The sequence below is a fragment of the Zea mays genome, chromosome 4 (genome assembly GCF_902167145.1).
Source record: "Zea mays cultivar B73 chromosome 4, Zm-B73-REFERENCE-NAM-5.0, whole genome shotgun sequence".
In the NCBI taxonomy this organism is placed as follows: Eukaryota; Viridiplantae; Streptophyta; class Magnoliopsida; order Poales; family Poaceae; genus Zea; species Zea mays.
The window spans coordinates 167,183,253-167,196,485 of record NC_050099.1 but is presented as its reverse complement, the minus strand read 5'-3'; the positions used below and the strand labels follow the sequence as shown (position 1 = coordinate 167,196,485).

The 13,233-nt window shown below is 48.3% G+C and overlaps 1 protein-coding gene across 1 annotated transcript; it reads left to right on the top strand.

Moving 5' to 3' along the window:
* The first annotated feature begins 10,196 nt into the window (after positions 1-10,196).
* LOC100283803 (uncharacterized) lies at positions 10,197-12,956 on the top strand. The gene is made up of 9 exons (NM_001156702.2): positions 10,197-10,677; positions 10,823-10,897; positions 11,010-11,095; positions 11,285-11,391; positions 11,508-11,663; positions 11,754-11,840; positions 12,089-12,186; positions 12,318-12,405; positions 12,541-12,956. The coding sequence occupies exons 1-9, from the start codon at positions 10,475-10,477 to the stop codon at positions 12,640-12,642; spliced, it is 1,002 nt and encodes a 333-aa protein (NP_001150174.1). The 5' UTR covers positions 10,197-10,474; the 3' UTR covers positions 12,643-12,956.
* Positions 12,957-13,233: the final 277 nt, after the last annotated feature.

The window sequence follows — 13,233 nt, the reverse complement described above, 5'->3', positions numbered from 1 at the left end:
GCATAGTCCTCGCCATATCTATGAGCGTCCTGTTCTTCCTCTCTACCACACCATTTTGCTGAGGTGTGTAAGGAGCGGAGAACTCGTGCTTGATCCCCTCCTCCTCAAGGAACTCCTCCACTTGAAGATTCTTGAATTCGGACCCATTGCCGCTCCTTATCTTCTTCACCTTGAGCTCAAACTCATTTTGAGCTCTCCTTAGGAAGCGCTTGAGGGTCCCTTGGGTTTCAGACTTATCCTGCAAAAAGAACACCCAAGTGAAGCGGGAAAAGTCATCAACAATAACTAGACCATACTTACTTCCTCCTATGCTCAGATAGGCGACGGGTCCGAAGAGGTCCATATGCAGCAGCTCCAGAGGTCTTGAAGTGGTCATCACATTCTTGCTGTGATGTGCTCCTCCCACTTGTTTACCTGCTTGACAAGCTGCACAAGGTCTATCTTTTTCGAAATGTACATTGGTTAGACCTATCACATGTTCTCCCTTTAGAAGCTTGTGGAGGTTCTTCATCCCCACATGTGCTAAGCGGCGATGCCACAACCAGCCCATGCAAGTCTTAGCCATTAAGCATGCATCTAGACCGACCTCTTCTTTTGCAAAATCAACTAAATAAAGTTTGCCGTCTAGTACACCCTTAAAAGCTAGTGAACCATCACATCTTCTAAAGACAGACACATCTACATTTGTAAATAGACAATTATATCCCATATTACATAATTGACTGACAGATAGTAAATTATATCCAAGATACTCAACTAAAAACACATTAGAGATAGAGTGCTCATTAGATATTGCAATCTTGCCTAAACCTTTCACCTTGCCTTGGTTCCCATCACCGAATATGATTGAATCTTGGGAATCCTTATTCTTGACGTAGGAGGTGAACATCTTTTCCCCTGTCATATGGTTCGTGCATCCGCTGTCGATAATCCAGCTTGAACCCCCGGATGCATAAACCTGCAAGGCAAATTTAGGCTTGGGTCTTAGGTACCCAACTCTTGTTGGGTCCTACAAGGTTAGTTACAATTGTCTTAGGGACCCAAATGCAAGTTTTATCACCCTTGCATTTTGCCCCTAATTTCCTAGCAACTATCTTCCTATCCTTTCTACAAATAGCAAAGGAAGCATTTAAAGCATGATAAATTGTAGAGGGTCCATTCATAACTTTCCTAGGAACATGAACAATATTCTTTCTAGGCACATGATGAATATTTTTCCTAGGCATATCTCTACCATGCATATAGGAAGAACTGGAAGCAAACATAGAATAAGAATCATAGGCATGTGAATCAAAAGCATTACAACTCCTATGAGACTGTCTTCTATCATTGTACATAAAAGCATGGTTCTTTTTAGTACTACTTGCCATAGGGGCCTTCCCTTTCTCCTTGGCGGAGATGGGAGCCTTATGGCTTGTTAAGTTCTTGGCTTCCCTCTTGAAGCCAAGCCCATCCTTAATTGAGGGGTGTCTACCAATCGTGTAGGCATCCCTAGCAAATTTTAGTTTATCAAAATCACTTTTGCTAGCCTTAAGTTGGGTATTAAGACTAGCCATTTCATCATTTAACTTTGCAGTAGAAGCTATGTGTTCACTACAAGCATCAATATCAAAATCTTTACATCTATTGCAAATAACAACATTTTCTACACAAGTTGTTGATTTACTAGCTATTTCTAACTTAGCATTCAAATCATCATTAATGCTCCTTAAGCTAGAAATCGTCTCATGGCAAGAAGATAATTCACAGGAAAGCATTTCATTTCTCTTAACTTCTAAGGCATGAGATTTTTGTGCTTCTACAAATTTGTCATGTTCTTTATACAACAAGTCCTCTTGTTTTTCTAGAAGCCTATTCTTATCATTCAAGGCATCAATCAATTCATTAATTTTATCTACCTTGGTTCTATCTAGGCCCTTAAATAAACATGAATAATCTATTTCATCCTCATCACTAGATTCGTCCTCACTTGAAGAAGCATAAGTAGAGTTTCGAGTACATACCTTCTTCTCCCTTGCCATAAGGCTTGTGTGACGCTCGTTGGGGAAGAGGGATGACTTGTTGAAGGCGGTGGCGGCGAGTCCTTCATTGTCGGAGTCGGACGAGGAGCAATCCGAATCCCACTCCTTGCCAAGATGTGCCTCGCCCTTTGCCTTCTTATAGTTCTTCTTCTTTTCCCTCTTGTTCCCTTGATCCTGATCACTATCATTGTCGGGACAGTTAGCAATAAAATGACCAAGCTTACCACATTTGAAGCATGAGCGCTTCCCCTTTGTCTTGGTCTTACTCGGCTGCCCCTTGCGACCCTTTAGCGCCGTCTTGAATCTTTTGATGATGAGGGCCATTTCTTCATCATTAAGTCCGGCCGCCTCAATTTGTGCCACCTTGCTAGGTAGCGCCTCCTTGCTTCTTGTTGCCTTGAGAGCAAGGGGTTGAGGCTCGTTGATTTGACCATTCAATGCGTCGTCCATGTACCTCGCTTCCTTGATCATCATTCGCCCGCTTACAAATTTTCCAAGGACTTCTTCGGGTGACATTTTGGTGTACCTGGGATTCTCACGAATATTATTCACTAAATGAGGATCAAGAACGGTAAAGGACCTTAGCATCAGTCGGACGACGTCGTGGTCCGTCCATCGCGTGCTTCCGTAGCTCCTTATTTTGTTGATAAGGGTCTTGAGCCGGTTGTATGTTTGAGTTGGCTCCTCCCCCTTATCATTGCGAATCGTCCAAGCTCGCCCTCCACCAACTCCATTTTGGTGAGCAAGGTGACGTCGTTCCCCACATGAGAAATCTTGAGGGTGTCCCATATTTGCTTGGCGTTATCCAAGCCGCTCACTTTGTGATATTCATCCCTGCACAATGAAGCTAGAAGAACCGTAGTAGCTTGTGCATTCTTATGAATTTGCTCATTAATGAACATGGGACTATCCGTACTATCAAAGTGCATTCCACTCTCTACAATCTCCCATATACTAGGATGGAGAGAGAATAGGTGACTACGCTTTTTGTGGCTCCAAAATCCGTAGTCCTCCCCATCAAAGTGTGGAGGCTTGCCGAGAGGAATGGAGAGCAAATGTGAATTTGAACTTTGCGGAATACGAGAGTAGTCAAAAGAAAAGTTCGAATTAACCGGTTTCCTTCTCTCGTAGTCGTTGTGGTCGTCGTCCTTTTGGGAAGAAGTAGACTCGTCGCTGTCGTCGTAGTAGACAATTTCCTTGATGCGCCTTGTCTTCTTCTTCTTCCCATCTTTCCGTCTATGGCCCGAGCCGGAGTCGGTAGGCTTGTCATCCTTTGGCTCATTGACGAAGGATTCCTTCTCTTTGTCGTTGATCACGATTCCCTTCCCCTTAGGATCCATCTCTTCGGGCGGTTAGTCCCTTTGTGAAGAGAACGACTCTGATACCAATTGAGAGCACCTAGAGGGGGTGAATAGGTGATCCTGTGAAACTTGAAACTTAAGCCATAAAACTTAGTTAATCGTTAGCACAATAATTGCCAAGTGGCTAGAGAGGAATCTTCAACAAAACACAATAACCAACAAGGATCAATCACAGATATGGCACGGTGGTTATCCCGTGGTTCGGCCAAGACCAACGCTTGCCTACTCCACGTTGTGGCGTCCCAATGGACGAGGGTTGCAATCAACCCCTCTCAAGCGGTCCAAAGACCCACTTGAATACCACGGTGTTTTGCTTGCTTTTCTCAATCCCGTTTGCGAGGAATCTCCACAATTTGGAGCCTCTCGCCCTTACACTTAAAATTCACAAAGAAACACGGAGCAAGGGAGGGATTAGCAACACACTCAAGACAAGAAATCACAGCAACACCACGCACACAAGTCGCAATGAGAGCTCACAACACAACTCAATGAGTTCACTACTCAACTAGAGCTCTAATTGCTATCGCAAAGAATCAAAGGCGCGGAATTGATGTCTTGGTGCTTAGGAATGTTGTAGGAATGCTTGGTGTCCTCCTCCATGCGCCTAGGGGTCCCTTTTATAGCCCCAAGGCAGCTAGGAGCCGTTGAGAGCATTCTAGGAAGGCTGATCTTGCCTTCTGTCGACTGGCGCACCGGACAGTCCGGTGCACACCGGACACTGTCCGGTGCCCGATTTCCTTCCAAAAATGGCGCAGTCGACCGTTGGCAGCCTGAGAGCCGTTGGCGCACCGGACATGTCCGGTGCACACCGGACAGTCCGGTGCCCCCTTCTAGCCGTTGGCTCGGCCACGTGTCCCGCGCAGATCGCGCGGTCGACCGTTGGCCCGGCCGACCGTTGGCTCACCGGACAGTCCGGTGCACACCGGACAGTCCGGTGAATTATAGTCGTACGTCGCCGGTGAATTCCCGAGAGCGACCACTTCGCTCGAGCCAGCCTGACGCACCGGACACTGTCCGGTGCACCACCGGACAGTCCGGTGCTCCCAGACTCAGCAAAGTCTTGGCTGCTCGAGCCAAGACATTTCCAAATGGATTTTTCCTGTTTCCAGCACTTAGACACAATACATTAGTCCATAAAACAATGTACTAAGTCTGAGAAACATACCTTTATCCTTGATTTGTACTTTGTCCACCTTTTCACACTTAGGCACTTGTGTTGGACACTAAATCACCAAAATACTTAGAAATGGCCCAAGGGCACATTTCCCTTTCACCTTCAGCCCTAGGATAGTTTGCATGAATGAAAGTAGTGAAAGGTATCCTATGAGGAAACAAATGCTTAAGCATCAGATATGTCAGAGGTCAAACACACACAATTAACATCATGAAAGGGAAATGTGCCCTTGGGCCATTTCTAAGTATTTTGGTGATTTAGTGTCCAACACAAGTGCCTAAGTGTAAAAAGGTGGACAAAGTACAAATCAAAGATAAAGGTATGTTTCTCAGACTTAGTACATTGTTTTATGGACTAATGTATTGTGTCTAAGTGCTGGGAACAGGAAAAATCCAATTGAAAATGCCTTGGCTCGAACAGCCAAGACTTTGCTCAGTTTGGAGCACCGGACTGTCCGGTGGTGCACCGGACAGTGTCCGGTGCGCCAGGCTGACTCGAGCAAAGTGGCTGCTCTCGGGACTTCGACGGCGGTGTACGGCTATAATTCACCGGACTGTCCGGTGGGCCGTTCACAGGCGAACTCGTCGCTCTCGGGAATTCATCGTCGACGTACGGCTATAATTCACCGGACTGTCCGGTGTGCACCGGACTGTCCGGTGAGCCAACGGTCGGCCGGGCCAACGGTCGGCCGCGCAATCTGCGCGGGACACGTGGCCGAGCCAACGGCTAGAAGGGGGCACCGGACTGTCCGGTGTGCACCGGACATGTCCGGTGCGCCAACGGCTCTCAGGCTGCCAACGGTCAACTGCGCCATTTATGGAAGGAAATCGGGCACCGGACTGTCCGGTGCACCAGTCGACAGAAGGCAAGATCAGCCTTCCTTGATTGCTCTCAACGGCCCCTAGCTGCCTTGGGGCTATAAAAGGGACCCCTAGGCGCATGGAGGAGCACCAAAAAAAGCATTCCTACAACATTCCTAAGCACCAAGACATCGATTTCGCGCATTCGTTTCATTGTGATAGCATATAGAGCTCTAGTGGAGTTGTGAACTCATTGAGTTGTGTTGCGAGCTCTTGTTGCGACTTGTGTGCGTGTTGACACTCTGATTCTTGTGTCTTGTGTGCGTTGCTAATCCCTCCCTTGCTCCGTGTTCTTTGTGAATTTCAAGTGTAAGGGCGAGAGGCTCCAAGTTGTGGAGATTCCTCGCAAACGGGATTGAGAAAAAGTAAGCAAAACACCGTGGTATTCAAGTGGGTCTTTGGACCGCTTGAGAGGGGTTGATTGCAACCCTCGTCCGTTGGGACGCCACAACGTGGAGTAGGCAAGCGTTGGTCTTGGCCGAACCACGGGATAACCACCGTGCCATCTCTGTGATTGATCCTTGTTGGTTATTGTGTTTTGTTGAGAATTCCTCTCTAGCCACTTGGCAATTATTGTGCTAACGATTAACCAAGTTTTGTGGCTTAAGTTTTCAAGTTTAACAGGATCACCTATTCACCCCCCTCTAGGTGCTCTCACATCAGAAGAAGAAAGAGTCTCAACAAGCTTAGCCTTTTTGTCAGTGAAGTATTTAACCATGTCTCTGGTGGTGGTTTGCCTAGAGACAGGCACAAATTTAGGATTATGAGCAGTTCTAATGTAGTGTTCAAATGCAGCATTTTCACCCAAACTAATAGGAATTTCTAGCCTAGCAAGCAATCGAACCAATTCATTACGTGCAACCATAGGACAGTACTCCCAGTTACGCATACTATCATCAGGATTAAAAGATATCTGAGACTGAGACATGCGGGTTTTCTCACGCCTCCTGGGACATCTATCTCTATGTCGGGTCAGGTGGCCAGTGCCACCACTAGAGAGAGCAGAATATTGCTTAGAGCAATGTATGCACTTAGCTGCAAACCTAACCTTCTTACCGTTCACGATTTTGAAAAGTTTCTCGAAATCTAACCACACTGCAGAAGTAGAAGGACGACATCGCTTGGCACTGTGTTCGTCCCATTCACCTTCGTTATCCTGACCACCGACTTGTTGTTCATCACCGACATGGACAGGATGCTCACTGCTATGGCCAAAGAGCGTTGTAGCATCCTCCCGGAGGTCATCCTCATCGTCATCTCCGGCCAACCCGCACAACCGTCGCTCCTCGTTGCAGTCGATCTCAACAGTTTCATCGTCGGAGACGGCCATCGACCCACCTTGGACTCGGAGTCCCGGTTCCTCAACGAAGTAAGCCGGAGCACCAGAGCTAGGAGAGAGGAGGGGACGACCGGTCTGGCCAACCGGTTCCTCCACGGATTTGAATCCGGAGCACCAGAGCTAGGAGAGAGGAGAGGGAGATCGGAGCTAGGTGTCAGGGGCCGGTAAGGAGAGGGAGACCAGAGCTAGGAGAGAGGAGAGGGAGACAACCAGACAGGAGCTAGGAGAGAGGAGAGGCCGAGAGGGAGACCAGAGCACCGTAGCTAGAAGATAGGAGAGAGGAGTCCCGGTTCCTCAACGGAGTAAGCCAGATCACACCGGAGGCCGGAGGGGGAGAGGGAGACCAGATCTGTGTGCCAGTGCCGGTCTGCCGGACAGTACCGGAGGGGGAGAAGAAGATAGGAGAGGGAGACCAGAGCCAGGAGAGAGGAGAGGGAGACCGGAGCTAGGAGAGAGGAGAGTACCAGTGCCAGTGCCAGTGTCGCCGTACCGGACCCCGGAGTCCCGGTTCCTCAACGGAGTAAGCCGGAGCACCGGGATCTCCGCAGAAGCGCAGATCACATCGGAGGCCGGAGGGGGAGAAGAAGACAGGAGAGAGGAGAGATATGAGGGAGAACGGAGCACCGGGATCTCCGCAGAAGTGCAGATAGCATCGGTTCACAAATGCGCGTGTAAACCCTAATAAGCCGAAGCACCGGGATCTCCGCAGATCACACCGGAGGGGGAGAAGAAGACAGGAGATCCGAGCGGGGGTTATGGATCTGAGTTACCCGGTTCACAAATGCGCAGATCCGAGCGGGGGAGAGCCGGAGAGGATCTCCGACGAGCGACGATCGATCCGAGCGGAGGCGCCGAGGCGGAGAGCCGGAGACCGCAGACCGGAGGCGGAGATGGAGACCGGAGCGCTTAGCGGAGGCGGAGGGAACGAGGGAGAGGAGAGCTCGCCGGTCGCCGCCGAATCGCCCGCGGCTGAGAGAGAGCGAGTGAGGCAGTGAGCAAGAGCGAGTTAGGGTTTGAGCGAGAGCGAGTGAGGAGTGACGCCCGCGGCCGCGGCTGGGGCGGGTTTACACGCGACTCGCAGTGGGCCGTGCCGTGCCTGGGCCGACCCTACGAGCTCAATTGGTGGCCCAGACACGACACTATATACGAGTCGTGCCCGACACTGGCACTAAAAGGAACGTGTCGTGCTTTTTAGTGTCGTGCCCGGGCCGGCCCCACCGTGTTAGTGCCATTTGGCCAACTATATCTCTATTGGACCTATTCCACCATGTCGTGTTGCTGGACCTATTCCGTCGTCTCTACGTTTTTTTTTTTTTTTTTTGCATTTTGGAGCTAATCATGTCTGCCGAACTTTCCCGTTCAGCGTCTTCTGCGAGACTGCGACGCTCGAAGCGAGAATAGGAATCGCGACGGGGCCAGCGGGAGAAAATCTGGAGCGTGCAGAACGCTACGCTACGCCTACGCCTCTATGGGCTCGCTAGTACGCTACCATGTTTATCGACTAGCACATTGTCGTCGTCGATGACGTCCTCGAAATCTTGTCGCTGGTGGTTTCGGCTTCTCCCTCGGTTCTTTCATAGACTTTTAGCAAGCACCAGCAGGTGACGTCTTAAGTTAACAGTACAGATCCCTTAAAAAAATTGGCGAAGTGTCCTTTGCTCATACAAGTTTTTGTCCACCTTACGTTTGCGATTTGCAGCCAGGAGGAGTCCTTCACGAAATGGCAAGGTTATTGTACTTGTACGTCACAGTTACTGTGTACATACCCCCACCGGAGTAAAATATAAAATGAATTTGGCGAGCCATCGTTTTCTGTGGGATTCGAATGCGAAACGGCCTCTGGCTGAGTTGGTTAGGTGGTCTGAGTAGCACTTGGGTTCGACTTCTCGTGGAGCGAATTTCAGTCTGTGGTTAAAAAAATCCCCTCGTCTCGTAGAGCGAATTTCAGTCTGTGGTTAAAAAAATCCCCTCGTCTGTCCCATACCAAAGCACAGGTATAAGACTCAGCTCCGGTCGTGGTCGTTCTCACATGAGCTTCGATGCCGCTGTGTGTGGCTGGGGCTAGAGATGGCAACGGGTACAAACCCATCGGGTTTTGGTATCCCAAACTCGTACCCGTGAAAAATATTTACACCCATTAAAAAACCCGTACCCATGACGGGTTTGAAATTTTGCCCAAACCCGTACCCATCGGGTTTGCGGGTACCCACGGGTTACCCGCGGGTTTTTATCTCCAATATGCTTATTCTTTTTATAATCAATAAGTATCCATGGTCCAAAATTTATGTAATGAACAACGAGTTCATGATTTGGTATAAATAATATTAGTAGAGAGAATTAAATACAAATAATAAATTGTATAATCAAGTTACCTTGCACTAAGTTATACATCTACCACATATATAACGCTAGTAATAACTATAATAGCAATCAAGCAACACTATCACCAACTACTTATACATTCACTATTTGATAAAAGTTAGGAAGTAAATAGGTGGATAACAAGTTTGTTGTTCGTTTATAAAATAAAATGACAATATGCATTAGGTTTGGTCGGGTTTAAAAAACCCACGGTTTTACGGGTTTGGGTACTATAGGAACAAACTCGTACCCATGAACCCGTCGGGTATACATTTATGTCCATTAACAAACCCATGGGTATGAAAATTGACCCAAACCCGTACCCTAATGGGGTAAAAATCCATCGGGTTTCGGATACCCATTGCCATCTCTAGCTGTGGCAGGGGTTCGGGGGTTTTCTTGACCTATGTGAGAAGGTCTTCTTCTTAATATAATACCCAGGGACTGTCTTACCCCTTGAAGGTCAAGTTTTTTTGGAATTCGAATGTTTGGTGCCGTATCGGTTGCGCTGAAAAAACCAGTCAACTTTAAATCCAAACCAAATTTGAATTGGCCCGGTTTTCAGCCAATTTATCGGTTGGTATGACCGATTAATCGGTCGATAAACCGATAACGGTTAGTTTAAGAACTCTATTTTCCCATGGGATTTCTATTTTCCCTTAAAAATATATGGTTCTCAAACTAGCTCTAAAAGAGGGAAACCGAGTCCCATGGTTTTTGTCAAAAAAATACTTTCCCGACAAATTAAAACCGGCTGGGCGTCTCGTGCGTTCTTTTTGTTCGTTTTCACGTCGTCGTCCGCGGCAAGAGGGAGCACGCTGCACTCTACACACGATAAAAGCAAGATTTGCCCATGCTAGAAACACCCATATGAACCAATTGACCTCCTCCTGATCGTCGTGGGCCAGCGCTGGGCTGACGCCCGTGCACCGGTCGGTTTCTGTTCGGTTCGGCAGCAGGGTGCGCTCGGTCAGAAATTTAGTCCCATCGGCTCGGATCCGCCCGCCCGCCGTGCGCGCGCGCACGCACGCACGCCTCGCGAGCAGATGGGGCTGGCAGTGGCGGTGGGCAGGCGGCCGACGCAGCGGTCCGGTGTCTCCCGTTCTCGCTGCGCTGGCAAGAGACCCACTGCCGCCGAGCCCCGACACCACCGGCACCGCACGGAGGGAAGAAAAGAAAGAAATCCCGGGGGATCACGTCGTTATCAGCGACCAGATTCAGACGCGAGCCGAGCGGGGGAGGCGGACCACACTAGAACTAGAACCCTCTCTACGGCTCTACTACGCTACGCCCCATCCCGCCCGGACCGGACCGGACCCACCTTCCTCCACCTCTCTGCCCGCCGCCGGCCGACCCGAATGGGGGCGGGAACCAATAATGGCCTGAGCAACGGCGCCGCCGCAGGGCAGCGCGCGGACGACGGGACCACGGTGTTCCGGGGCACGGCGTACTCGCCGCTACGGACCACGGTGGCGCTCGCGCTGTGGCTCGGGGCCATCCACTTCAACGCCTTCCTCGTCCTCGCCTCGCTCTTCCTCTTCCCGCGCCGCGTCGCCGCACTGTACGCCGCCCCTCGTCTCCCTCCTCCTCCTCCTCCTCTCCGCGTCCCCCCCCCCCCCCCCCCCCCCCTGGATGGTGCCTCGTGCCCCGTCGTCTCGATCGGCGCGACCTCTTCATCCTTGCGCTTGTTGGTTTCGTGCTTGCAGGGTGCTGGCGACGCAGCTCTTCTTCATGTTCCTGCCGCTCAGTGATAAGAGCAGACTGGGCCGCAAGATCGCCAGGTTCTCCTCCTCCTGTTGAATAATTCGCTTCCTTTGTTGTGTTGTGTCCCTGTCATGTCGCCCCCGCTGGATTCCAGGATCTTACATTCCGGGGCGCGCGCCGCGTCTGCAGGTTCATAAGCAAGTACGTCATTGGGTATTTTCCCGTCACTTTGCACGTGGAAGACTATGGCGCCTTTGATCCCAACAGGGCTTATGGTGAGCTCATCTTACTTTCTGGATGTTCCAATCCTCGTACCCAACCTTTTCAGTAGTTTCCTATATCCGTGTATATATATATACTGTAAGAAAGAAAACTAGAAAAACACAAAACTTGGGGTGGGGATGGGGTGTCCAGTGTCCTAAACATATCCATTGGACTGATGATTTTTATTGTTGTGTTTTCAGTGTTCGGTTATGAGCCTCATTCTGTTTTGCCCATAGCTGTTGGGATCCTCGGGGACCTTGTTGGATTCATGCCGCTACCAAAGATGAAGATTCTTGCAAGCAGTGCGGTGAGACTCCACCAATGTACTTAGCTTCCAAGAAGTACACATTGGTATTCTTGTTTCGAATCACTTAGCGACCGAATAGTAGCTCTGTTCTCACCTGGTAGTTTGTTTGGTTTTAGGTGTTCTACACCCCGTTCCTAAGGCAAATATGGACATGGTTGGGGTTGGCTCCTGCGTCGAGAAAGAGTTTCTACTCCTACCTTGGAGCTGGTTATAGCTGTATTATAGTGCCAGGAGGTGTGCAGGAAATACTTCATATGGATCATGATTCAGAGGTTTGCTTTGTGATCTTGTGCTAGACTGCTTAGTGCTGAATGAAGGCGTATCATATTGAATGGATAACAAACAATCCTTCCGATTGGCAGGTTGCTTTTCTTAAACCAAGAAAAGGTTTTGTTAAGATAGCTATTGAGATGGGTTGCCCTGTAGTCCCCGTTTTTGCTTTCGGACAGGTAACACCATTTCTTTTAGCTTGTGTTATGCTGTGTAACGACACCTTTACACTTAACTGTGGGTGCTGAAGCACACAACTAATAAGAAGCTAACTGTTACCAAACTTCAGGAGGCTAGCAATGTTAAATGTGCATTTGATATTCTTCATTGTTCATCCATATCAATAAATTCAGATATTCAATTTCTGATACTTATTTTTTGAGAAATCGATTTCTGATACTGATTAAGTTTCCTGTCTTTGGGCTAGAGCTATGTTTACAAATGGTGGAGGCCAGGTGGCAAGTTAATTGTCAAGATTGCTAGAGCAATCAAATTTTCTCCAATAATCTTCTGGGGAAAACTGGGGTGACTCTCTACATTACATTTCTCTTCTTTTGATCCTGTATATTTGATCTATATAAATTTGATAAAATTTCCTATTTGATAGTCATGATGGTATTCAAGAGTTTAAGAGTATATTGCACTATCTAATGCAGGACTCCCATCCCTTTTGCAACACCAATGCATGTGATTGTTGGAAGGCCAATTGAGGTTGTAAAGAATCCTCAACCTACCATTGATGAGGTAAAGAAACCCTCTTGAACAATCCACCGTGGAAAACTTTTCAGGGAATGCTATTTATAACATAGACGCAGATATTACTGGGGGGGGGGGGGGGGGGGGGACAGAGGTGTTCACTTTGTTCTGGTGTCTTAACAGATAAACCAAGTCCACGGACAGTTCGTTGTTGCGATGCAAGATCTGTTCGAGAAATACAAGAGCAGAACTGGATACCCTGATCTTCAGTTAAGAGTTCTTTGATGGCGTGCTGTTCCAATGAAAAGCTCTTATCAGCTAGGTTTAAGGGATAAAATGGCTGTTCAGACCCATCGACTCAATTGATCGTAGCATTTGGGCTATAATGTTTTTGAGCACAGGTCCATTATTGAAATTCTGTACCCCATTCCAAATTAGAAGACGTTTTTTTAATATGTAGCTTTTCTATGCAGTTGCATACATACTATGTCTAAAAATATAAAAAAATATATGTCTAGAAAGGGAATATATCATCTGTAAAGCAAGCAGTCATGATAATTTTTTAAAACAACCCTTCTATCGTACATCAGCTTTCAAAACGATGGTGCTTGTGTGATGTGCCCCTATCATTTTTCATCTTTTTTGTGCTCATCCTCGAGGGTTGGATGCAAACATATGCATTGGTCTGCCGTCTGCATTTGTTTATACTAGCAAAAACTAAGCAGCAGTAGGTTCATCAGATCTTGGACCCAGGCACCCAGCTTGAGAAACCTATGCCAGTTGCTTTTTATTGGTGTTGGCACAAACACTTGAAGAAGCTCTGAGCGTCCTTCCTTTGGCAAAACGAGTAACGTAACCTGCTGCATTGATTCCCCC

Bases quoted from the DNA above. Each gene is read 5' to 3' on its own strand.
- LOC100283803 (NM_001156702.2), top strand. From the start codon at position 10,475: ATGGGGGCGGGAACCAATAATGGCCTGAGCAACGGCGCCGCCGCAGGG. The intron at 11,096-11,284 runs GTGAGCTCATCT...TTGTGTTTTCAG, and splicing joins TGATCCCAACAGGGCTTATG to TGTTCGGTTATGAGCCTCAT. The intron at 12,187-12,317 runs GTGACTCTCTAC...TATCTAATGCAG, and splicing joins ATCTTCTGGGGAAAACTGGG to GACTCCCATCCCTTTTGCAA.